The sequence below is a fragment of the Nasonia vitripennis genome, chromosome 4, assembly GCF_009193385.2.
Source record: "Nasonia vitripennis strain AsymCx chromosome 4, Nvit_psr_1.1, whole genome shotgun sequence".
Classification (NCBI taxonomy): domain Eukaryota; kingdom Metazoa; phylum Arthropoda; class Insecta; order Hymenoptera; family Pteromalidae; genus Nasonia; species Nasonia vitripennis.
The window spans coordinates 6,705,028-6,731,233 of NC_045760.1; the positions used below are offsets into that span (position 1 = coordinate 6,705,028).

Below are 26,206 nucleotides of genomic sequence, written 5' to 3' on the forward strand. Positions count from 1 at the left end.
TTATTGTTGTCGAGAGTTTCGGCTAGCTATATTACGCTTTCGACGCGTAAATCACCTTCATAGGAACTTTTATCGGCCGGACTAATAAATTTTATTAAATTCCGCGTGTTCTATTAACGGCAGTAAACGCCATTTTGCGGCTATACGGATTGAAATAGGTATATTCAGGCTCATGCTCCCGCGTGCGCCAGTTTAACGCTCGCGGCGTTTCACTGTTATTGCAGGCAACAAAGTTTGCATTTTTTACACGATATATGGACGCATATGACCTCCGCATGCTCGCGAAAAGAAAACGAAAATTACATCTGATCGATTTATAATCGAATCAAGGCCAAAAAGCGTCATCTACACTTTTACATATTTTTTTTCTCTTCACCCAAGAGAAAAAGCAAGGAGCGAAGCCTCTGGCGGAGAGAGAGAGAGAGAGAGAGAGAGAGAAAGAGAGAGAGAGAGAGAGAGAGAGAGAGAGAGAGAGAGAGAGAGAGAGAGATGAGAACCTGATTTAATTTATATAAGAGCTCGGCCGTAAAAATTTGATAACTGCAATTTTTAATGGCCAGGCGGCGGCGGCTCGCGTTGATCGCGACGGCGAGCTGCTGCCTGGTGGGATTTGCATCGGTTATATGACCGCGCGCCGGAGAGAGAAAACCGGGGAATGGCGTCCGTCGAGTCGACGACGCAAAGGATAAAACGCGAGCGAGGGGGGGGCGAAGAAGATGACACCGGGACGAAGGGAAGGAAAGACTCGTAAAACGCGAGCGGGGCGGAAGTTGCTTTGTGAGCAGTGCTCGCGCGATATATACAGTTCCCCGAGAGCCACTTTCATGAATCTCCGTGCGCTCGCGGCTTAAGCGTTTTCTCTCCTCTCTCTCTCTCTCTCTCTCTCTCTCTCTCTAGCGCTGCTATCCGATTCGAAACTCCGCGCTATATACGTGCGCCGACTCGCTAAACATAGCGGCGCGCGATTCGACGGGAAAAATCTTTCGTCGCGCGATCGTAAAGCGAGAGAGAAAGTCGCTCGCTTTTCTCTCTCTCTCTCTCTCTCTCTCTCTCTCTCTCTCTCTCTCTCTATCTCTATCTCGCTCGGTGGAATAAAATATATCCCAGTTCTTTCTTGCGGGTGAATTTTATAAATATTAATAGAACGCTTCGGGTTTTCCTCCGCGACGCCGGGAAACTGCTCGCGGATATATACGGCGCGCGCATGGTTGCGTAAAAACCTTTACGAGGTATAACGCCATTTTTGCTAGAGCTCTCATGAGAATGCGAACGCGGCTCGGATCTTGGCCCGCGTTTGCCCTCGAGGAGATTTTCCTTGAGCGTAATTTTCTCCGTGGTTCCGCATAATTAAAAAAAAAGTTTAACTCGCGAGAGTTAAAAAAAGGCTGTGTTCGCGAAAGAGAAGGCGCGCGGCGAAATCCTCTCGGAGGGTCTGCGTGTGCTTTCTTATCATACTTATCACGACGGCGTATATATATATATATATATATATAGAGAGAGAGAGAGAGAGAGAGGAGAGTCTCGAGAAAGCCCGGCCATTAAAACCGAAACGAGTGAGATAGCTCTCTCGTCGTCGGGATGGAATTTCTCGTCGGGGCGAACGGAAGAAAGATGGAGCCCCGCCTGGATGAAGAGCCGCCGGGGCTGCTGCAATTCAGTCTTTGAATACCCTTTTTTCTCTTTCTCTCCCTTTCTTTTATCCTCTTTATACACATAGAAGTCCCTCTCGCTCCCTATATACCGTTCGGCAGCGAAATGACAGTCGTGATTACTCTTTCGCATTCCGAAACGTTTCTTCTGCCACATTAAGCTTCAATCCAAATCACATTAAGTGCTTTTTTCGCGTTTTATCGTCGCGAGACGAAGAGCTGGAAAATCGTTAAAACTTCGGCCTTCAATGCGGATACGTATTTGGATTAGGTTTTACTTCTCTCCCTCTTCGCCGGGATGAAGAAATTAGAAAACTCGCCAATTACGCAGAGAGCTGGCGAGCGTTTTTACGCGGATAATACATAAACACAGCGCCCTCCCTCGCGAGAACTATCACTTCTCGCTTTGATATCTCACTCGCTCGTTCCGACAATCGTTCCGCTCGCGATAAGTGCACGACTACGTCGCGCGCACTCGATGGCGCGCGACTACACGTCGTCTTTATAAGTTTTTCCTCTCTCGCGTGCGAGCGCGAACGGGCCTTTTATCGGCCGATTGAAGCGTCTCTTGAGGTCCTCGTAAGAATCAAACGTCGATCCTCATCCGTTTCCGTCCATGCGTCCTACACCGGGGCTGTAGAGGAGAATAAACAGTAGCAGCGAGGAGGAATCGAAAAACATCTGTGTTACGCATCCGTACACTCTGACCCGGAAACGCGCAAAGAGCCTTCGGTTTCTTGTGTGTGTACACACAGAGAGTGAAGAGAGAACCGTCGGGTTGGACTTAATTGGTTTATTGCACCAGTGCGGGGATTACGGTCTGCCGCCGAGCACAAAAACGCTTTTTCTAGCTGTGTATCCTTTCGGAGATTTCCCTCCGGCCGGTGCAGCGCAGGGCACTTTGCACCAGTTTTCTCTTTTTCCGCGCGCTCGCGCTTAGCCCAGTTTCTAATTCTTCTCCTTTTTTCCGACGGAACAAGGGCCCGCCGGCATGAGTTATGGGTTCGAAATTTTCACTTTTTTCCAGAAGCGCGTTTTATTGGGACGGAAGAGAGGTTTCTTTTTCTTTCAAGAATTTTTACGGCCGCTTTGCCCGAAGCTTTCGAAATATTTTCCCGCGCGACTGTGGAGTTCAGCCGATTCTTCAGACGACTCCTAAAATAACATCGAGGACGTATAGGCATACTTATCGATATATTCGTTCGAACACAACCCAAGCGTCAAGCTTCGCACGTCGCATCTTATCCACCCACGCACCGGAATAACGCAACCCTGCGAGCCTCCTCGCTTTGTGCCTTCCACACACACACACACACACACACACACACACACACACACACACACACACACCTCCTCGAGCAGCGCATTTCTGCAGACACTAGCCAGTCGCTGCACACGGTGATTTAATGATTTAACCTCAGGTACACACTACAATTTTACAGCTCGCGCGCCGACCGCGCGCTCTTAACGACTGCAATATATTTACACGCGTATTTATGGCTCTTCGTCTCGAGCCCTTCGCCTTGCCTATACGTTTTTTCTTCTCTCTCCCACGTAACCCCCGCTCGCGAGGGCTCTGAAATTAGGAAGATTGCGCGCGATTATCGGCCAGTGTGCGCTTGCGCTCTTTAATCGGAAGTTATACTCGCGTGTAGCTAGCGTGGAGAGAGAAAGAACAAAAGGTGAAGGAACTACTCTCGAGACGTGGCTTGCGGCGAAGGAGAGTTTATTAATTGCTTCTCGCGCGCGCTCGTCGTTTTTTTGCCGGCTGCGCCGCGCGTTATAGAGCGTGTTGCGCGAGCGCGCGGTTGAAGAAGAATGATGATGATGTCTAAAATATAAACGAGTTCCGCGTAACGTCTGTCGGGGATGATATTCGCTTTTAAAACTGTACTTATGAGAGAGAGAGAGAGAGAGAGAGAGAGAGAGAGAGCTGCAGCTCTGCTTTATACGAGCTGCTCGCGCGATGCTCGTCTCGGAATAATTGACCTTTGACGCCTCTCGTCGGAATATTAGATTTGGTGTTAGTTTATTGCGAAATTTTTACGGTTGCGTTTACGGCCCGGCTGATGCTAGTGCGAGGCTCTTCGAATTTTTTTAAGTAGAGTATTTAGCCTGCGATCTCTCGCGCGGCATAAATTACTGTCTCGTTTTTTAACTCAGCGAGAGCTGGCCTTTTTTTGGCGCGGGCTTTTGAAAAAAAAAAAACTGTTAAACGCGCGTGCTGAATAGTATATACTTCTATTATCGAAAATGCCTCGCGCGAGATTCTTCGAGAAAGCGTAATGCCCCCATAAGGTTGTATTTTTTACCGCTCCTAAAGTTATAAAGCCGTATCTCAGGTATAAAAAGCGCGCGGCGGCGATATATGGGATCGACGAAAAAAGAAAATCGAAAGCATAAAGCGTAACAAGTCGAATTTTTCAATCGTAGCCCCGGATCCTGTGTACATCACAATATGTACATTTTTTTCGCGTCAGTCCCGCATCCCTAGAATCGCTTCGCTGCATCCAGCCGAAAAAAAAAATCGAAAAAGCCACTCCCTCGCGAGAGTGGACGCGCCGCGACTCCCACCCACTCAGCGACGCGCTATCATTCGCCCCCCCACTGAGCGCGCGAGGAGGGAAAAACGAGGATACAGAGGCCGAAACCAGTCGTGCTCGTATCCCACAGGACAGGAGCACAAATCACTCGCGTAGCGCTCGAAATTTTAATGCCCCCGTATAAGCTCTATACGAGACAACGCCATTAAAGAGCTGCGAAGAAGAAACAGTGACGCGGACGGAACGACGGGAATATTCGGGATCACCTTTCTGGAATGCGACGCCGACGACTAATGCGATGACTTATGGAATGGAGAGGCTGAAGGGAAAAAAGAGAGAAAAGGAGCGTCTTTGGAACACTTAAGGCGAGGAATATGGCGTGTGTTCTCGTATTACGGTTAAACAGTGATAATACAGCAATGAAGCAGCTCCGGAATAGCTGTTAAAAGTGTAATGATGTGTTTATAATCCTTCGGTTTATTCTGCTGGCGCTCGCGCGCGCGCGGATAATCGTTTGATAGAGAGAGGGAGAGAGGAATGAAGTGTTTAGTTCGGTTGCTCGTAAAGACTTTCGCCAACGGCTAGTTTTTGCTCTCGCTCTGATGGGCATTATACTTTTCAGGCGATAGTTGCGGCCTATTAACATTTTTAAAGCTCCGAGAACTCCATACAGTTTGTATGCACTGGATCGTCTCGCTTTATTGAAACTTACATTGTATCGTGGAATCGTACTCGGGGACCAAAAACTCGAACTACCTCTTTTTTTAACGGAAAAAAAGTAGGTATTTACACCGCACGCGTAATACTTGCATAAACGTAATAATTTTTTAACGGCGTCTCTTAGCGCGCGAGCCGCGGTACAGCGACCATAAATTCCTGCGGCAGAACGAAATTTCGCTCCCCACTCCGATGCCTCTTCTTCGTTCTTTTTCGAGCCCTTTCTTCTCTCTCTCTCGCGCGCGCTCTCAAACGGATTAGCCGAGGAATGTAATCTCGGCCCTAAACGCTGACGGATGCGCGCAGCCACCGGCGGTCATCTCCTTCTCTCTCTCTCTCTCTCTCTCTCTCTCTCTCTCTCTCTCTCTCTCTCTCTTTCTCTGTCCGCGTCGGCAGGATTGGAGTAAAAGGAGCCGAGGAGGAGGAGAAGGCCGACGAAAGGAGGGGCAAGGATATCGAACGATTCACCGATGGCCGAGGATGAAAAAGGAAGAAAAAGACGAAGTCGAGCGAAAGGAGAGAGGAGAGAGAGGCTCGCTGTGTGTACCGTCGTGGAAAAACGAGTCCGGGAGGAGGGAATTTCAGAGCTGCGAGAGAAAGAGAGAGAGAGAGAGAGGGAGACGTGCTCGCGGGGCAGTAAAATAAAAACGGGAGAGAGAAGATCCCGCGAGGAGATAACTGTGTAAGTGGAGACGGGCTTTTCGCGCGCGTGCGTGCGCGCGTCTACATGTGTGCGTAACTGTAAAGCCCCTATCTCGCGCGCTGAATTTTAATGACGTTTCTGTTTGTTGGATATGGCTCTGGAGGGAAAAAAAAGGAAGAGAGAGGAATGGATGTGTATCGAGGAGGAGAGCCCACGCCGACTTGTAATTTACCACCGGCGGCGGCTATCCGGACTTTTGCCGAGTCTCGAATATATTTAATCCGTATAGGTAAATCCTGGAGTATCGATGCGAAAAAGTCATTTAAAACACGAGAAATCTCCCAATTATTAAAAAAAAAAAGAAGCAACCGTTAGGAGCCAGATTCTAGGCTGTAAAAGCGCGCAAAATCCTCGGCGCTCAATAAAAGCAAAACCAATCTAGCGCACAAAGTGCACGCTATACTCGCGCGCGCGCGGCGTATTACATATATATATTCCCCGCGGCTCGTAAACCTCGCCGCATGCGCGCGCAAGCGCTGCAGCGCCCGTGTACCTATATAATTATTCAAAACTCGCAGAGCTTTGGTACATACAACTCGCACGTGCGCCGCCGCGCTCGCGTCAAAAAGCTTATATACTATATCGCGTCTGCTCTCTCCCGCGCACGTACGCACGCACTCGTGTAATATAATAATAATGTGCATAAAAGAAAATTCGAAGGTTGCACGCCAAAGGCTAAAAGGAGAAGATCTCTCTCTCTCTCTCTCTCTCTCTCTCTCTCTCTCTCTCTCTCTCTCTCTCTCTCTCTCTTTCTCTTCAGCGAGCAGCGACGGTAGCATTTACGGCCGCAGCCAGCGTGAATATTTATGCGCCGACCATCATTGTCTATATAATGGCCGGTATGCCCGAGGAATAAGGATAAGTGAGGCCTTCGCGCGAGGATGCGATCCCGCGAGGTGCGCACGCAATTGGCTCCTTTATTTCGCTGCAGTGCCGGTCAGTTCGGCTCTGCGCAACGCCCATATAACAGCGCGCGACGCGACGCCTCGAGAGAGAGAGAGAGAGAGAGAGAGAGAGAGAGAGAGAGAGAGAGAAGCTGACGCATTATCGCGATGAAGCGATGAGAATGCGCTTGTGCAACGGGATAGGATCGCGCGCTGGATCTTAAATCACCTTTGACTTTAGGTAAATGCGTGCGTTGCGCTGTCTGGTGGAGTCGTCGGAATGGAGGATCACTGAAATCTCTAATAGTAAATCTACGGTTGACTCTTTCGCTCTTGAGAGGCTGGCTAGTTTTTTCCTTTTCTTTGTTCCGCGCGAGAGTGGACTTTTTGAAGATCGATTCTGGGAACTTGGCCCCCGCAACCGTGCGCGCAGAGGAGACGAGAGGAGTCATTTTATTTTGTACTAATGTATGCGCTTGAGGTTTGAGAAAATGAATTCTCTGCCGTGGAGCCGAGTGAATTACGATATGGTGTTGTATCTTCGGTGAGAGGAGAAATAACGAATGTTTTGATAAATGCTCGTTCCTTTTATCACGCCGGTTTTTAATGCAGTTAGGAGTTATTTAAATAAAGATCGACCATTCGTCTAAGATAAAACCAGCCAATTTTAACAACAAATTTTATTGTTATATCGTACCTGAACACTCGGGCATTACGTTTATTTCTCAAAAACAACGCTCACTTCCACCTAGCCAGACCAAAACCACCCGTCCAGCAAAAACTCCGGCCCGTCTGACCAAAGCTACTCTATTCTCCTTACAATGAAACTCATTAAAAACCCATCATTGAACTCGGCGAAACGAGCTTCAATCATATCCCACTCGCGTCTCGAGACAGCAAACCCATCCATCAGTCTTCTTCTCCAGTACAATCACCTCCCCAACAGCCTTTACACATCCGTCGGCGCGCAGCGATCCGTCGGGCGGCCTCCAACCCTGCGCCGCCGTCCGACGGCCGCCGCCGAAGTAAGTATACACTCGCTCGCGCGCAAAAACCGAACTCGCTGCGGACATTAGAAGCCAGAACGCATCTCGAGCCGATCCAGGTGTAACTAGCAATGCGGTGCGGCGCGTTGATGTATTCAATTATTGTCGCAGCCGTATAACCAGCTATAATAATACGCGCTTTCTCTCTCTCTCTCTCTCTCTCTCTCTCTCTCTGCGCAACAGCAGTGGTCGAGGTGAGCGAGAGAAGTGCAATCAACATCGCGGAAGCACCTCTTGAGTTATACGACAACCAACAACCTAGCAGCAAGTGGTCGCTACGAACATTGTGGCAGCCTGTAAAGAGACTTTATTTAAGAGGCTGTTGCCGCAGGTACGCGCGCGCACTGTGTGTGTGTGTTGCAAGCTCGCGCGCGAATGAGAGACTGTATACGCGCGCCTCCTCGTCGTCGTCCTCCTGCCTTTTTCTCGTACTGCGGTGGTCGCGAGAAATCGCTTTATTCCGCGGGCTCCTCTCGACGCTCTCTGCGCGGTATACTCGCGCGCGCTGTGCAGTCCTGTTCCTCACGGTGAATTATCGCGGGGTATAAATTTCTCGGCGAGAGGACGCGCACGGACAAACAGACGTATACCTGTAAAATGGACCGCGAGAGAGCTTCTCCTTTTTTTAATTACGATTATACACGATTTTTGTCTATGCCGGGATCTTCTCGGAAATTTTTTCGAGCCCTAAGCCGCCGCAGAGAGGAATTTATAGTACCCCGAGCGAGAGTCTTTCCGACGCCGAGGAGACGTGCTGCGAGAGATGTGTGGGATGTGGAGGATAAAACCGCTCGCTTGCCGTTTGGCAACGATTTTAGAAACTGAACGAAATCTCGTAATTAAATTCCGTTCGATTATACGCCCGTCGCAAATCACCGCTTTCACGGCCCTTCTGACGTTTATTATAAATATTCCTCGAATGATTGAGTTATTTTAATAAAATCCTTTTCTTATTATTCTCACGTCTCGGGTCCGATTTTATATTTCTGCTTGAAAAATATATTAACGCTCCGAGAGATCGAAGGAATACTAAATCGGAGCTAGAGACATAAAAGGATACCGCATACGCGTTTCCAAATCTAGATAGGCTATAGGTTATATTTATCGCTGCGTAAAGTGGATTGAGTAATATTACATCTCGCGTATAATGTGCGTGACAGATCGTCCATACGTTACCATATAGGAAAGGTAATTGCACAAAATGGTGCTCGCAGCCGAACAAGTCCTCTCCTCGCTCGACGCCGTCGAATAATGGCAATGATACAACGAAAAGATGCCTGTAAACAAGCGCGCGCGGCTCTCTCCTTGGCTCTTGAGTCACGGCCTGGCGTCTGGTTTCACGTGTTAATAAATAGCCACGTTATTACCAGCAAGCTAATTCCTCGGTCACTCTTTTCGTTTAACGAAGCTAATTATGACGGGCACAAATGTAAGCGTTCGATTGTTGTGTATACACTATACACACTCGGCCGCGCGCTCACTTTGTACGGCACTTGATACATCCTTTTTAATTGTGTCGCTGAAGCTTTTATTTCTCCTTCGTTTACTGATCGACACATCTTTCCATTGCTATTGTTATCGACTCGTGAATTGGAAACTTTTGGAAACTTGTGGCTGAACGTGCTTTGATATGATATTACAACTTGTACGAAACTTGTTTGTCCAATCGAGCCGGTTAAGCGATGCAATCGAACAATACACTGTATTTAATCCTTATTCGTTGTGAGGAAGAGCACACTGATATTTCAAAGTTTTACTAGAAAACTAGAGAAGCGAGATGACACGAGTCGTAGCCGCTGCTCGCGAGGGACTGCAGATTCTTTCGATCCCGACGGCTCTCGGAACACGGCGTACTGTTTGGACATTTCATTACCACAGTCCCATTGCAAACACCTGCGGGCATTCCAACGACTGTTCTCGGCCCCGACGCAAAATATCTCTCTTGGACAAAGTCGGCGGCTCCTCTCTCCTTTATACGCAAGAGCGGCGTTTGTTCGAAAAAACTGAGTACACGCTTTTTTTCTACAGTTCCGAAAATGTATATAGTCTCGTGTTTGGCATAAGTATAATTGTACAGGCTTATTATACAATCGCGTAAATCTAAGCGCACCTATCAACTAGCTCTTTGCAAACTACGCATCTTTTAATTCAATGAATAATTTACATTTTTTAATTGAAAATCATACTCGTTCTATTGAGAGCTTCAAAAATACTATAATATTCTTTCATTTATGAAGTGATCAATTTCTACTCGAAGTAGGGTATATTTAATATGGGTACGGGTATGAATATAAGTTAGACTTGAGTATTATTCCAACTCACTATAAGTTGTAAAATTATTCTAAGAATCTTCATATCTAGCGAGACTCGCCATAGCCAACGTATTTCGGGTGCTCGCAGCTTGTGCCCTCTGCGCCTTCTCTGTTGTAACTTCCATCCATCATAGCTGGAGTCGGTACAGTAGGAGACTCTCATTGTTACCATCTGCTAGACGCGCCAGGTATGCGCTAAGATACTTATCGACGTTTCCCTTAACGTGCAAAGGTAATTGTAGCAGAAAATAGAAAATTCCTGAAATTTCTTGTATCTATGATAATAAACTTTGTTATCCCAGGATAAAACGTACGTAGCGTTTATTACCTCTTTATTGTATAACTGAATTATATTATTTTCTCCCAGTAATTGTTTACTTGGTTATTTGTTGTCAAGAACGTAAAATTGAATCATTATAATTACATTTGTCATCGTATGGTTGACTTTTTGAAATGATTATTGAAAATCTTTACTATTTATTGTACGTTATTTTTGTTGATCAGTATTAAAGGCTATTATATAAAACTATAGATCTACCATGCAGATAACAAGTTTCAATTTATTACATGCGTTAATCTGTTTAATTTGCCGGTGCAGTAACGGTTGTGGCGTTTGCCGCTGCGTCGAGAGTCTGAAAATTATTCGGTTACGGTATTAATAATTTGTTTAAAACAATTTTGAATAGCCAAAAGTATATTCATATACCGCATTAGCAGCAGCGCCGACTGCCGCAACGGTTCCATTCACTGCAGCTAATCCATCAGTTGCACCTCCAAGGAAGATTGAAGTTGCATTACTGATCATTGCTTGGCCTGCTTTCAAGATATCCGACGGCGTCAGGGTGGATGCAAGATTTGGAAGTGCTAACAAAATTTGTTGAAACGTTAGAAACCTTATTGATATTCGACTTAAAAATAATGTTTTTTGTAGGTTTTGTTTTGTATAAAAACTGAATAAGCTCCGAAGTCGTTCTATAAAAGTAACCTTTTTTGCTTTACGAATTTTACAATATTCTTTAATTTTTTGTAAAATAAAAAGGTTCAAACTCTATGAACCGCCAACGAAATTTGATGAATTATATAATTTTGAACATTTTTTCACATATAAGTAGGCAGTCCGATGGTTTTTGTAAATTGATCTAATTTACAATAAAATGATGATACATAGTACCTACCAATTGCAAATATCAGTAACACAAACACGTGAAACTTGAACATGTTGGATTATCACGGAATAGACCTGCAGATAATATACAAACTGTGCAAATGTAGAGTAGTTGTTGTGTTCAGCAACCTTATATACTTTTTTTAATCTTTATGGACTTCACGGTTAATTTCGATAGTGCGACATAAAACAATACGAAATGAATTTGTGCCGTACAAAAATCTATAAAATTCGATCGTAACTTCTTTGAACCGAAGAAAGGCTTTGAACGAAATGAAGAAATAAAGTTTCATTTGTAATTTACGTTTCATAATAGACGAATACCTATTCCGCAAACATAATTAGACGCTTGCTTTTATTAACTATTTTGCCTTCTAAACGTTTTCTTGGTACTTCTTAATTTTAGTTTCTCATGACGATGAAAAAAAATATTTCTAATTTATTTTTTATTATAAGTCCGAGATAAAACTTACAAATACACACGTGTAGTACGCAAAAGTTTACTTTTAAAATGACTTATTTAATAATAATAGTATACTAATGCAATTTTACATGATACTCATTGTTAATATTCAAATGCATGTGTAAGTTTACGATTATTCTGACCTGATTAGAAACACTTTGTATACTTGTTCTGATTATTTAATCTATACTTCGTGACCATTTACTAGGCTTAACTAACATCATTCAGTGACTTAGTAGGTATAGATATGTCAAAGGAAACTAGATAAACCTTTAGAAATATAGCAGAATCGTATCGTTCGGATACCCAAATTAGCAAGATTGTCAAACTTGGGTATTTAAATGACTGGAACAAGTGAACTTCGAATAGTACACTTTCAAAATGATGTCTCGTTACATATGTATTGCTATTACTCTCCTGGTAACCATTTCGTTATACATAGGTAAGTTTATTGTTTGATTTATTTAAAACATTGTTGGTACTTATATCCTTCATTTTAGATAAATTCCAAAGGTCTATTTAATTTTTGTTGAGTAATGAATTTAGTATGAAAATCATTCAAAATAGAGCTGGCACCTTGACAGCATGAGAGCATGCGAAGTCAGCCGTAGTACAAGCTACAAAATAGTTTTGAACTGTTCTCTTTCACTTGAATTATTCACTGTAGTACATGATTTTTATATCTCTTTTGTTTTATTCTTTTATTTAGAAAATTCTCATGGATCACCTGCTGATATGACTGATACAATAGGAGAATGGATAGAAAAAGTTAAACCAGAGTCCCAGAACCCATCAGAAGGATTAGGTCCAATAATATCAAACATACTTAAACCAATTACTCCTGAAAAACCGGCAGATTCAATTGATAAAGATAAAGCTTTCAAAGGTGGCAAAGCAAAAAATGATAAAATGATAAAAATTGATGTATAATATTGTAATGATAATATTATTCTATCACATAATATTATGAATAAAGGTATGCATCTCTAAACAATATTAGCGGTGGCCCTTATTTTCATGTAATTTTTCCTCTATAGGCATGTATAGTTAAAAAGTTATTCACGCAAGTTTCATCTGAGAAACAGTTTTTGAAATGCAAACCAAACATCACAAATAAATAATTTGACAATAACTAGAGAAATACTTCAATTTCTTCTTAGTATGAGTTTTATTTAAAATTTATATTATTTTTTATTGCGTAATCTTAAATACGTGGCCGTATTCTAATAAAAAAAGTTTGAACACATATTTATAAATAATCGAAAAATATCCGTAGCTTAGTAAAATCAATATCAGATGTATCTCGTTTGATGTCCTTGATGTCTTCTGGGATTGGTGTTCCACGCCCATGATACATGATGGCCACCTTTGTCACCATGGTAACCCGAGAAAAAGAGGGCTGTGGCTGTCCTATACTTTGATGCGATTCGTCCAATGCGTTGGGCAAAAATGGGGAAGATTTCAGTCTGTTTTAGACAATGTTATAAATGTATTATAATAACTTTCAAGAAATGCTTAATGATGTTAAAAAATTCAATGTAAAAAATGCATTTTAAAAGTCAACGCATAGCTTGACTACAAGCATACGCATATGAATGTGTAAAGATAATTTACTTCTTTAGTATCAGAGGCAAAAACGTTATAATCCTTTGTTAGTTTATTTAACATTTTAGAATTGAACTTGTAATTTCTGACAATATTACTTTAGTATGTTGATGTTTTGTTTGCGTATTTAGCTTTTGATTCGAACTTCTTTGAATATAGCAGTGATTTTACCAAAACTTTGCTCTTTTTTCACTTAAATATGTCTGATGGGGTCTTGGTGCCATTCTGTAATAAGCTGTTTATATAGTATCGTCAAGTAACTTTAGTTTTACACTTTTGGTTTTCCTTTTTGCGAGAAATCGAAATTATATGTAGATAAGTTAAAATAGTAAATTTTGAAACGATGTTGGAAGTTATTGATTACCTAATGTGACGTTTTTTGTATAAGCGAATCGACTCGTGACCAGTAATGCGTATTCGTGATTCAGATGCTCACAAATAATTTAAAAGGTTTCATTAAAATTACAGCATGATTGATAAGTATCTATGATTCCTCTTCTCTTCTTCTTTATCTATATATTAAAATATAGTCTAATTTATGAGATAAAATACGCATAGAAATCGATCAAGCTAATCGAGTTTCGCAGATTTATTTTGTAAAAGATAAGAACTCATTTCATTATTTTTGACTACTAAAACAATTCCCGTACTAGAGCGTTTCGTTATCAGCTTATAATATTATCATTTATATGTATATTGCTGTAACGATTGCAAATATTATTTCTTCTGTACTCAGAGATGCTTATCAAGATGTGCATGATTTTTTTCTCATCGAATCAAGAAGGAGGGCTTGTATTCTGTCTCGGAGGAGTATTGAAAAAAAGTAATCCTTAAGATTTTCAAAGACTGAAGCATATTTATGTTATAAAAACGGTTAAGTTATTATTGCAGCATCGATGTAGATAGCTTATTAAACGCGTCAAATTGTTGATCTTCAAAAAAATTAGACAATCGTGTATTGGTCACCAACCGTATCTTGCCCATTTCTATTTCCACAGAACTTCTTCAACAAACGAAACATACAACCCAAGTTTGTGTATGTATAATAATAAACAAAACGAAAAAAAGTAATACACTATAACAAGATTACATACTCAGCTCGTTAATTCTTTATGGCCAATTCAACTTCTGCGCTGAGCGGCAAAAGCCATTCTCGGTGTAAATCGAACGCGGCGGCGGCGGCGGTGAGTAACTTTCAGATAAGACTCGATTCTGCACAGCCCGCACGCACACAAACGCGCTCACGCACAGTATAGTAGCACGAGTCATGGGCATAACATCAGCCTTCCGACTCAAGGATAAAACACCAAGTGCGCATTACGCACTTCTCGTTCAGCTCTAGCTCGCGAGCACGCGAACGAGATGACGAATCCCTATATAGCCATCGCCTCTACGAACTCGCTTATAAAGGGCATATAGAATCGGAAAAAGGAGACGAGCCTTGCAGCAGCAGCGCCGAGCATCGTTGTCACGTCGAGCTTATGCGCGAAGGGCCGTAGAGGCAATATTGCAGAGCGCGTGCAGGAGGTGCAATAAAAAGCCGACTCCGCATAGTCCGAGAAAAATCGGCCGCCTCCCTTGTGGACGAAAACAAGGACGTCGCGTATTTTTACCGGACACACGCGCGGCGGTCCTGCGTACCTTTACAACAGTCTGTAGTATATCGCTCGCTCGCATCTAATAAACCGAGCCCTGCGCGCCGTGCCGTCGAATGAGTCGTAAATAGCGGCGCGATGAGAAAAGCTCGTCGGCGCAAACACACGCGCTCTCGGAGAAAAGGATCTTCCTCCGCAGATGCCGCAGAAAATAGAGAGAGGATCGTCTTGGATTTTTAATGGAAGGGTGCTGCCGCTGCCGCTGCCGCTGCTCTCGACCCTTTTTTCCTCTTTCTTCTCTGATAGCGAGAGCAGCTTGGCTGCCATAAAAGCTCGGGCCCATAAAAGGGGCACGTTCTCCCGTCGCGCGTCGGCGGGCGCGACCTTTTTTCCGAGAACGGCTTTTTTCGCGACTTTATACCGCGCGCCAGCGGCCATATAACTCTCGAGCCGAGAGTTAAGAGACGGAGAAAGAGCGAGAGCAACCCCTGCTCGGAGATGCGCATATAAAAAGATACTCGTACGCGGGGGTTAGCTCGAGCTGTAAAGGCGGGACGAGATTACGACTCCTCGGCCAATCTCCGAGGAATCTAGCGATCGAGGGGGGCTGCGCTGTGGCGGTTGTCGCGCTCGTAACGACGACGCGGGCCAATGGGGGATGCGCCCCCGAGCGAGCTTCCCTCGGGATTTTATCGCGACGACTTATACGACGAAGCCGACTTCTCTCTCTCTCTCTCTCTCTCTCTCTCTCTCTCTCTCTCTCGACTTTATACACAGTCGGAGAGTAATGGCGAATACCCGCGGCGTCTACGGCTCTGCTCTTACTTTAATTTTTTTTGCCGCTTCTGCGGATGGAGACCATCGAAACGCGCGGCAGACGAGGCGAGCAATTTCTGGAATGTGCAGTTGAGACTCTTATACGCGCGAGTTTTTATGGTTTTTATAAACATTCGCGCGAGTAGGGATCGAGAATTATGCGCGAGAATTCGAGCTCGCGGCGGCGCGGTATATGGAGGAAGGAGCGATGGTGGTATAGATGTGAGTTTGAGCTTGAATTTTATCTTTTTTTTTCACTTTTTGTAACTCTTGTTTGCGGTCGATGAAAATTTTGTACAAGTGCTAGTTGGTTCATCAATTCTCATGTGAAAACATCTTTGGGATCGAGGGTGATTGAGGGGATTTCTTGTACAAAACGAATATATTTTGGTCGTTAATGAATAAATTCTCTAATAATCATTCTTTCATTTAAACGAACTTGAAAGAATCAAAAAAGTCTCGATAATACCGCAGAGTTTCGACGGCAATATGCCGACGGCACATGACGCTACTGCTTCAGCTCGAATGGTGTGCATTCTCAATTTTTAATCATTGATAATACTCATGTTTTCAATAATTTTATTACTTATTTCGTTTTTAAGAGATCACCTTATATGAAAACTACAAAGTAAAAGTTCTATTATGCATGTTATCAGTTCTGCTTTTCCTTGACTTTTCAGGGAATATCTCAGACTTGACTTTCAACACGTTGTTCTGTGATAAAATGATTATTTTATTCAAAATTTGCTCTTCAGAATTGAAAGACAAGTTTTACATCATACAATTTTATGTATCCATATGTTGATGTGATATCTAGGCACGAAAAGTCATGCCTTGAATTAGTTAAAATTATGAACTTAAAAGATTTATTTACACTATTTTCTATTAGTCATATTCTCACAGTGTCATTCATATGAGAAGCGCTAATGCAGTATAAATTTGCTTAGCTATACTGACTCGAATTTTCTTTTCCTCGAAAATACCCGGATACGATAAAAATTGAATAGCAACCATAGCAACTACTCTTTTTACAGAATACCTTTCGATCATTCTTATGACAATTGAAATAATTATCTCACATAATTTTCTACGTTTACCAAGTTCGAACAACCTTACAACGAAACTTGAAAAAGTATATTTTTCCACTTTTGCACACAATTATGTTCTAGTTTGAAATTACTAACTTTCAATATTGTTATAATATGAATAATATTCCCAGCTGTACAGTTGATACACAAATTATTAAATATTTATCACGCAGAAAAATTGCTTCGCCATGCTCTCTGAAAACGCTACCTTTATAAAGTTAATTTCTATCAGTAAGTCGCGTTCGATCTCTCAGTAAATATACGATTAGGGCTACAGATGTAGACTTTTCAATAACAGTAATAAGACACTGTAAAAGATAAGAAGCCTAATGTACTTTTTCAATGTTTCACTTTTCCGTTCTTCTATCAATATATTCGCTCCGTGAGAAATGCATGAAAATAATTTATAAGCAATATCATACCAATTACTAGAGTATACTGAAAATAAACAAAAAACCAAGAAGATTCACATAAATAAATTTTGTACAAGGTGCTTGACCTTACCGACAGTAATCTGCATTATCATCCAACCGAGTCGCACGGTAACTCTCTACTCCGACACTTCGGAGCACAGTGCGCTGAGATCGAGTTCGTCAGCTGTGCGCGAGCTCCTCGGCTCCGTCGATGCTGGAGAGAAGACGTTCGATTTTCATCAAGGGCTGTTTTTTTTATTGCGAATTAGATCCTCGAAGGGCCGAAAATGATCGGCTCGAGAGCTGCCGGTCTCCTAAGGAGCATCTCGCGAAATCCGGCCAACCAGAAATGTCTAACAGCTTTAGGACAACAAGTACGACGCAGCAGCAGTGAGAGCGAGTAAGTTATCATTACATAATTTCAATCAGTGAAGTGAGGTTATGTTGTTTGTGTGAATTTGGATTCAAACTTCAGTATTTAAAGTTCGATCGATTTCTCAACAATCTTAGGTGGACTTATCGCACTGGAAGACCTGGAGCCCCGTGGTCACAGCGAGGTGGATTAATATGTTCAACAATCTGTTGGTGGTGGATTTACTGGAATCTGTACCACAGCTGGCCCCACATAATTGTGAGTCTTTTTTGTTTTTGATGTAGAATTGTTGATGCGTATCTAAAGTTCATATAAATTGAAAAGAACTGGGGAAGGATTGAACAGTTTGAGGGCTGAAATCTTTTTTTTATCGTTGGTATGGAATGTAGTTTAATTTTTAAACACTACTGGATTTTTACAAAGCTATGTGTTATCAAATACCATTAATACCAAATATTTGGATATTTACCATGTAGTGACTATAAAGCTTATGCGTAATTAATGTGAAAATAAGAAAATATTTGCAATTTTTTTCATTTTCTATAACATGTAATGACTTTTGTTAAATTGTTTCTCTTAGGGATTGTATGATGGTAAATTTCTGCCAGACCCAAGAAAAGACTTTACGGATGAAGAACTTGGTATTCCTCCAGATGACGTATAAGTCATAGATTCATAGGTAAATTATACAATTGTAAAAAGTAAAATAAAATTAAAATTAAATACGTCATTAAATTGAGACTTCTGTTCTTTACTTTGTTACAGAATAAAAATATTATCAAGCCATATGCCATGGTTAATTGATTCTGTAAATTTATTTAAATCAAGTTGTTATGAAAGGGCTAAATAAATGTTTTTTCAGTTAAAAAAGTCTGTTTATTATCACTTGCTTTGTTAAAATAGAATAATCAATATTTTAATAGGTAGTATGAAATTATAGATAGATTTGGTTTATGCATTTGTACGGATAGTTATTGTCTTAACCTCAAGGTATTCGTGCAGTCCTTCTTCGCCCCTGTTAAAATTGTAAAATACAACAAAAAAATTAGCCATTTTTTAAAACGACTTCCAACAAAATATATAGTATAAGAAAGTGCTTACAATTCTCGTCCAATTCCAGACATTTTGAATCCTCCGAAAGGCGTGTGAGCCGTCAAAAGGTCGTAACCGTTGATCCTGCATAGATAATACTTATCGATCTTAGAACTAGAAACAAAATACATTCATTCTCAATATTGTAAAAAAAAAATGTACAAACCAGATGCTTCCAGCATCCACAGCTTTGGCAAAGGCCAGAGCCTTATCAATATCTTTGGTGATGATACCAGCTGCAAGACCATAAGATGTCTTGTTCGCTCTTTCAATAGCTTCTTCAATATCGTTGAACTTGAAGATCGATTGAACGGGTCCGAAAATTTCCTCCCTGGCGATCTTCATCTCGTCGGTGACATTACCAAAGACCGTAGGCTTAAAAAATATATTTCCAATTAATCTTTTATACTCAGTTGTAATTAGTTCGTAAAGAATAACGCATAACGTCGAAAGTAGTAATACCTCAATGAAGTATCCTGCGTTACCAACGCGCTTTCCTCCCGTAACCAGAGTGGCTCCCTCCTGTTTTCCGGATGCAATCAATCCCATGACTTTGTCGTACATGTCCTGGTCGATTTGTGGTCCCTGATCGGTGCCATCACTGAAGGGGTCGCCGACTTTCCTCTTGGTCGCCAGTTCTTTGGCCTCCTTGACGAATTGATCGTACACCTTTGCGTGAACGAAAGTGCGCGAACCGGCGCAGCAACTTTGTCCATGATTGTCGAAGAGTGCGTGGTGGGCAATATCCGCCGCTTCTTTGACTGAAAGACGATTTTCATCATTTGTATTAATATGAATTCAATTATTCATCTTTCAATTGGATTCCTTGATTACTGAAACTGCGATAATATTCATTTCTCAAGAAGCTGCGCAAATATGAGATACATGTAAACTGGCGGGTATTTTTTCAGAGAAATTTTCCTTTATCCAATCTATATTTACTATTCAAAGATAAGTTATACTCACTGTCTGCATCTTCACAGATGATTAGAGGACTTTTGCCGCCAAGCTCAAGGCTAACTCGCTTCAAGTTGGTCCTTCCAGCCGCTTGCATGATGAGGTGACCGATCTGGCATCGAACCAAACAAATAGACCATTTACATACCATCGAGAAGCAGTACCTTATTAGATAAAAAGATTCGACAACCTACCTCGGTGGAACCGGTGAAGGCGACCTTGCGAATGTCAAAGTGTTCGGCAATAGCCGCGCCAGCGGTGGGGCCGAATCCGTTCACCACGTTGATGACACCGGCAGGGAAGCCGGCCTCCTTGGTGAGAGCAGCAAGACAGAGGGCACTCAGGGGTGTCTGCTCAGCTGGTTTCAGGACGATCGTGCAGCCGGCAGCTAGAGCTGGACCCCATTTCCAGGCGGTCATCATGATCGGGTAGTTCCAGGGGATGATCTGGCCGACAACACCAACCGGCTCCTTGCGCGTCATCGAGAAGAATCCGCCGTCTGTAAAGATTCCAGAATTAAAGTGTTAGTCGAGAATTCATTATGGACTAAAATGGACGGTTTTTAATGCAGGATTTGAGCGTTACCAGCTGGAATGGTTTGGCCGTGAATCTTGTCACACCAGCCGGCGTAGTAGCGCAAGCACTCGATGCTCGCGGAGATGTCACCCTTCGAGTCAGCGAAGGTTTTGCCGTTGTCGAGAGTCTCGATGCTTGCCAGGTAGTCGATGTCGCGCTCCATTAGATCGGCGAACTATGGATACATTCATGGATTAAAAGTAAGGTGTCAAAAATGAGATCTGATGATGTTCTTATTCCGAAGCTTACCTTGTGCATGAGCTTTGCTCTGGCAGATGCATCCATGGTTCGCCATGGTGAATTACGGGCAAAGGCTTTTTTTGCTGCCGCAACCGCTTTATCGACGTCCGCCTGTCGAGTGCAGATATTGCGCAATCAGCTTAATGCCAAGTTAAATATAACGAATGCTATAATAAGCCTTGTTTGGTTTATACCTTATCTCCTTCGGATACATGGGTTATGACTGTTCCAGTTGACGGGTTGATGGTTGGAAAAGTTTTACCGCTGGCAGCATCGACGAATTCATTGTTGATGAAAAGCTTTAAAAAAAGTAAATTATCGTTGATCATGAATTTTCGTACGAAAACATCTTATTGGATTATTTAGTAGATTTTTAAGCACTGTACGAAGGATTATGACTGATTTTTAATTGATTAGCCCTAACTTGGATCACACGAATGCAATATCAAATGTAATTTTCGAATCTTTGGCCTGATATATTTGTAATAGTGTATTAAATAAGACTTCGAATTAATGAACTCATTACTTGTCACAAAAATAATTTGCATACAATATCGATTTGTTATCTATTTATTAAATCATAAATGAAAAAGTTTCAAGCAATCATTAATCAATCCAACTTCACGTATCAAAATCTGCTGATATTTCTTAACGATTATTTGCTTTATGACAAGTATCGTATTAGCAGCGATCAGACTAAACGAGTATTGTATTTAAGACCGTACCAAGAATGGACGATAATTTTCTCAAAAAAAAATTCCAATTGTTTGAAACTAGATGTTTGCAGTATGCTTGTCGATAAACGCGACACGTACGACAAAGATGCCTGCCAAAGCTAAAATATTATGGCTATTCTTGTCACAACAGTAAATTTACTCATGTATATAAATGGAATTTCTGTATAAAGACTAACCTTGGTATACTTGACGACCGGCTTGTTCGTGCCCATGTTTGATGCCTCAAACTTCGTAGCGACTCGCAAAAGAATTCTCGGGCAACAGTGTATAAGTGGCAGCGGCTCGCGAAAGTCGCTGCGAAGTATTCCGGTTCTGCGCCGGTATTCTGTTTTTGTACACAATTATCTCCGGCTCGAGGCTCACGCGATATCGCTATAGTGTAGCGCGCTCGATGCGCCCCGCTTTTTCGCACACACAAATCTTCAATCTTTGCAAGGTGTGTGTTGTGCGCACATAGAGAGCAGCTGCGACGACAATATCTCTCCCTCCAGCCAGTCGATAACCCTCTGTTAAACTCGGTAAACACTGTGTGTTTCAGCAGATGATAAGCTGCAAAATCAAGGGATTTGAAATGTTCAATTTTGCACTGTTTACACGCGTAAGGTATTAGGACCTTATGGCATTGCATCTATATGGCGTAAGCATGAGATGTGATATTTTCTATTTGTAGTTTGTTTTCAATATTTAGAATTTATGTTTACCCTAGCTGTAACAATGATTTTGCTCAATTAAAAGGAAATATGCACAATATTTTACCGTTTATTAATTAATGCATGAGCAATCGTCTTATTAGTGTCCGATTAAAAACAGCCCACACTAATTAAATCGATAGAGAATTATCATCGTATCATATTACTCACTGCTACGAACATAATACGAGCTTGGAGAAGCAATATTTTGTTGAATCCGAATTTGACAGCTCACTTTACGCAACTGAAAGATTATTTTGCAGTGCATCGTATTGTTAAAAATACTTTTTGTTTGTTTTTTTCCGTTAATAGCAAGTATTTTTCTATATCTATTTAATGACTGATCGAATTATAAAAAGATTATAGTATGTATGAAAAAATATTCAGCACTCAAATATAATAGTTGAAAGTCTAAAAAATCGATAATCTTGCTATTTTGTCAAAAGAAGATTTCGTTCCTTTATGAAATAGACCTCCTACTAAATTACATAAGTACATCATTATGTTTTTGCTGATTAATTTGGTATCAGTGAAAGGTGTCATTTCGTGTTTCATTATGGAGTTTTACAAGTCACTTCCACAAACAATAATGTATAATGAAATTCTCGAGCATACTGATAGAAAAAGTCATGTCTAAAAAAATATCTATACAAATAGAAAATAATCAACTTTTAGAAAAACCTCTGAGAATCCGCCTGTTAATACAGACGAATTAAAAAAAAGAATATAGGCATTTATCAGATAAACTTGCAAGCATATCAGGACTAAAAATAAGTCAGGAAAAAAATGATATCTATATATACACCGATAATGACTGCAGGAAGTGGACTAAACTTTCATAAAAATATACTTAAAGTTATCTACAAAAGAATAGTTTATTACGTTGCAAAATTGCAAGCATTCCAGGTAACGGTTTACCTTTGAAAAAGTATATAATGAATACATTTTTGTTATAAAAAATTGATGAGCTATAGCATTGATACGCAGTAGCTAAAAGTAACTTATTAAAACCCTAAAGATGTTTCAATTACTTACACACTTTGCGGGGAATTTTTCTAATCTTAATGTATCAGTGACAAAAAAATAGAGTAGATGCGATGAACTTAAAAGATATTTTTAAAAAGATAAATAAACTTCCTATATTCTCTTCTGTATATTCTTTTATTTAATTTTATTTTTATTTACGAAAAAATGCTTGTCATAAATAGTAATTTATGCAAAATTCAAATGAATGCGATAAAAATCAGCAGACTTGGGGACTACTATAGTGAAGTGCTCAGTTTTTTAGGACCTACCGAATACACATCTGTTCAAAAGGTTGGGGTCGAGATTTTGGTAGGGGGGAAGCCGGTTATATATATATAAAGGTCTACTCTCTTAGCAACTCAGTTGCTTCTGCGCGCTGTTGACGACAATTTCAGATAAGTCATTCGTGTCTTAAGATTGTGCCTTTAGTCAATGAACGATTTATTTACAGTGAATAATAACTAACAAAAGTAAATATGGCTCCTCAACCAAAGCCAACGGCAAATCCAGAAATTAAATATACTAAGGTAACATAATTATTTAAGAATTTTTAATTTTTTTACTGTGTCGTACAAATATTTCAGAAAATTGTATCTATGAGTTAGCTGCATTAAATAAATTGCTATCCGTTAATATCTTTCAAAAACTTATTTACTTTTTACGTTATAACCATCATTATACAGACGAAATGCTGATGCAATCATTTTAAATCTTATCTCTATCAGTAAACTAATTAGATAACTAAATAATCAACATCGTATAACGAATACTTAAAAAAATACGCTAACAAGCTACATTTTTGTGGTTATATGAGATTAAATTGCATAAAAACACGCAATTGCAAGAGTAACTTAAACCGCGTTTTTTTCATATGCTAGACTATCTGGTAATTTACTTAAGTTCAATGAAACATCCAGTCTATAGCATGATGTATGAATATAGTATTTTTCTAAAATTAATTCCTAAATAAAAATGAAACTTTGGTTGCTAATTTCAAAATATATTTTGTATTGCAGTTATTTATCAACAATGAATGGGTCGATTCAGTAAGTGGTAAAAAATTTACCACTATTAATCCAGCTAATGAAAAAGTAATCGCTGAAGTATCCGAAGCTGAAAAGGTAAGCGTCTTTTACGCGACTACTTTTGATTCAAGAAAAAAAATATCCATTGTGCCAACTGTTATAATTCTTTAAGGCTGACGTCGACAAAGCAGTAAAGGTGGCTAGAGCAGCTTTTGAAAGAGGTTCTGTCTGGCGTAATCTCGACGCATCTGCTCGTGGAAGACTCATTTACAATGTAACGATCGATCCTCGAATAAAATAGATTTTTATGTAGTATTAGTGACTTATGTTCATTAGTTGTAATTTTTTTTTCTAGTTGGCACAACTCATTGAAGACCATGTGAACGAAATCGCTAGTTTGGAATCTTTGGACAACGGCAAGCCCTTCAATAACTCTTACTACCAGACGTTAGAGTCAACTAACGTCTTACGATACTTTGCTGGATGTGCCGACAAAATACACGGATTAACCATTCCTTCTGGTACGTTGTAGAAATTGTTTAATTACATGACTTGCAAAAGTAATATCCATAAACTGCATACATCACGTTCATTCTACGTTACAGATGGCAAAGAATTCGCTTTGACCAGAAAAGAACCAGTCGGAGTTGTTGGTGCCATTATTCCTTGGAACTATCCAATAATCCTTTTGAGTTTTAAACTTGGAATGGCCTTGGCAGCTGGATGCACAGTCGTCGTCAAGCCAGCAGAACAAACACCGTTGACCGCTCTGTACGTCGCGAGTTTAGTGAAAGAAGCCGGATTTCCTCCAGGCGTTGTCAATGTTCTTCCCGGCTATGGTCCATCTACAGGTGCGGCTATTTCCTCACACCCAGACATTGACAAAGTCAGCTTTACTGGCTCCTCAGTGGTGAGAAAATATTCCAATAACTATAATCGCAGCTAATTTTAATTCTTTGAAATAATAATTATTTTTAAAATGTTGTCTTTATATAGGTAGGAAAAGCTATATTGGAAGCGTCTGCAAAGTCCAATTTGAAAAAAGTCAGCTTGGAACTGGGAGGAAAGAGTCCATTAGTCGTGTTTAACGATGCTAATTGTAAGTAATATCCTATCCGTAAATCTAATGTCTACAATCGGCATAGCGTGACTCGACTGATAACACGTGTATTAACTTTGTTATAGTGGAACTCGCACTCAAGTATGCTTCCGATGCTCTTTTCGTAAATGCTGGACAAACCTGCATAGCACCAACCAGAGTATTTGTTCAGTCTGGAGTATACGATAAATTTACCAAGAGATTCGTTGAAATTGCATCCAAAGTCAAAGTTGGAGATGCTTTCGAGCCAGGCGTATTTCAAGGTCCCCAGGTGAGACATAAAATATTTTCACGCAAGTCATGATACTTGAAAAACAATGTGCAAATTTACTAAAACAAAAAAAAACGACTTTTCATAGATTGATACTAAAGGTTTCAACAAAGTTCTGTCATTAATTGAAACTGGGAAAAAAGAAGGAGCCAAGTGCGAAATTGGTGGAAAGCGTCGTGGAAATGTAGGATATTTTGTGGAACCGACCGTTTTCACTAATGTTTCTGACGATATGACTATTGCAAAGGAAGAGGTACATCTTTTTTTTCTTATCTCGTTATTGAATTGATTTTTACAAAATTTTATGTGAATAAATTATCAAAACTTCTATTATTTGATTTAAATAGATATTTGGACCAGTTCAAAGCATCTTCAAATTTGAAACTTTAGACGAGGTGATAAAGCGGGCTAATAATACTCCGTATGGCTTATCAGCTGGCGTTTTCACTGAAAATCTAAACACTGCTTTAGAATTTTCAAAAGCTGTGCAAGCCGGTACTGTATGGTGAGTATGCAAAGACTTGATTATCATAACTAAACTGAGTAACGATATTTTTACACATTACATTACTATTTATGCAGGGTTAACCAATGGGGCGCTGTCCATCCTCAAACACCTTTTGGTGGATACAAGACATCCGGTTTAGGCAGAGAAATGTAAGAATTATTTCCATAAATCATTCAGCAAACTGCTAATATATTTTACTTACGTATGCTGCATAATTTGTTACAGGGGTATCGGTTCGCTGGACGAATATCTGGAAACTAAAACCATAAACATTAGCTTGCCGAGCAACCATTAATTTTATTCGTAAGAATATAATATTTTAGTTATTCATAAGTTATTATAAATATAATATTTATAATATATTGTAAATAGTCAGTGTAGAGCTACGACTGCGTATGTAATTTTATAGAAGTGTAATACATTTCAAGTACAGTGTAAAAAGATATACTTGCATAAGTTTTGTGAAATGACGAATAATAAAAAATAACATTGAATAATTTGTTAAATCACAAATTAGTCATCTATTTATTATATGCGCGTGTGTACAAGCGCAGTATTCATATTAGCTACGACAATGGTGCCATCAAGTGGTGATCGATTGGCAAAGGGTAGAA

General features: G+C 40.7%; 3 protein-coding genes and 1 long non-coding RNA gene across 7 annotated transcripts; 2 read left to right on the forward strand and 2 right to left on the reverse strand.

Annotated features, from left to right (window-relative positions):
* Nucleotides 1-12,631: 12,631 nt before the first annotated feature.
* On the reverse strand, nucleotides 12,632-14,412 carry LOC116417209. The gene is made up of 2 exons (XR_004227508.1): nucleotides 14,182-14,412; nucleotides 12,632-12,948 (listed from the first exon to the last, which is right to left on the reverse strand). It is a non-coding gene; the product is annotated as an uncharacterized LOC116417209 (long non-coding RNA).
* A 1,765-nt stretch (nucleotides 14,413-16,177) lies between these two features.
* On the forward strand, nucleotides 16,178-18,051 carry LOC100117989. Its single transcript, XM_016985013.3, has 3 exons — nucleotides 16,178-17,399; nucleotides 17,510-17,630; nucleotides 17,953-18,051. Exons 1-3 carry the CDS (start codon nucleotides 17,287-17,289, stop codon nucleotides 18,034-18,036), a joined length of 318 nt encoding a protein of 105 aa, XP_016840502.1. The 5' UTR covers nucleotides 16,178-17,286; the 3' UTR covers nucleotides 18,037-18,051.
* A 174-nt stretch (nucleotides 18,052-18,225) lies between these two features.
* Nucleotides 18,226-25,731, reverse strand: LOC100119754 (aldehyde dehydrogenase X, mitochondrial). Of its 2 annotated transcripts, none has more exons than XM_032599736.1 (11): nucleotides 25,651-25,731; nucleotides 21,151-21,523; nucleotides 20,432-20,536; nucleotides 20,247-20,348; nucleotides 20,007-20,172; nucleotides 19,616-19,920; nucleotides 19,431-19,533; nucleotides 18,927-19,225; nucleotides 18,631-18,839; nucleotides 18,474-18,548; nucleotides 18,226-18,387 (listed from the first exon to the last, which is right to left on the reverse strand). In XM_032599736.1, the coding sequence occupies exons 2-11, from the start codon at nucleotides 21,184-21,186 to the stop codon at nucleotides 18,324-18,326; spliced, it is 1,464 nt and encodes a 487-aa protein (XP_032455627.1). In that variant the 5' UTR covers nucleotides 21,187-21,523; nucleotides 25,651-25,731; the 3' UTR covers nucleotides 18,226-18,323. The 2 variants fall into 2 exon arrangements, with proteins under 2 accessions (XP_032455627.1, XP_031784508.1); XM_031928648.2 differs by lacking the exon at nucleotides 25,651-25,731 and adding an exon at nucleotides 21,835-21,904.
* LOC100119724 (retinal dehydrogenase 1) lies at nucleotides 21,237-26,105 on the forward strand. Of its 3 annotated transcripts, XM_001603399.6 has the most exons (12): nucleotides 21,237-21,611; nucleotides 23,141-23,216; nucleotides 23,706-23,810; nucleotides 23,887-23,988; nucleotides 24,070-24,235; nucleotides 24,320-24,624; nucleotides 24,711-24,813; nucleotides 24,900-25,084; nucleotides 25,173-25,337; nucleotides 25,432-25,589; nucleotides 25,667-25,741; nucleotides 25,818-26,105. In XM_001603399.6, exons 2-12 carry the CDS (start codon nucleotides 23,166-23,168, stop codon nucleotides 25,885-25,887), a joined length of 1,485 nt encoding a protein of 494 aa, XP_001603449.1. In that variant the 5' UTR covers nucleotides 21,237-21,611; nucleotides 23,141-23,165; the 3' UTR covers nucleotides 25,888-26,105. The 3 variants fall into 3 exon arrangements, with proteins under 3 accessions (XP_001603449.1, XP_031784507.1, XP_031784506.1); XM_031928647.2 differs by lacking the exon at nucleotides 23,141-23,216 and having other exon boundaries at nucleotides 21,392-21,611; XM_031928646.2 differs by lacking the exon at nucleotides 21,237-21,611 and having other exon boundaries at nucleotides 22,953-23,216.
* Nucleotides 26,106-26,206: the final 101 nt, after the last annotated feature.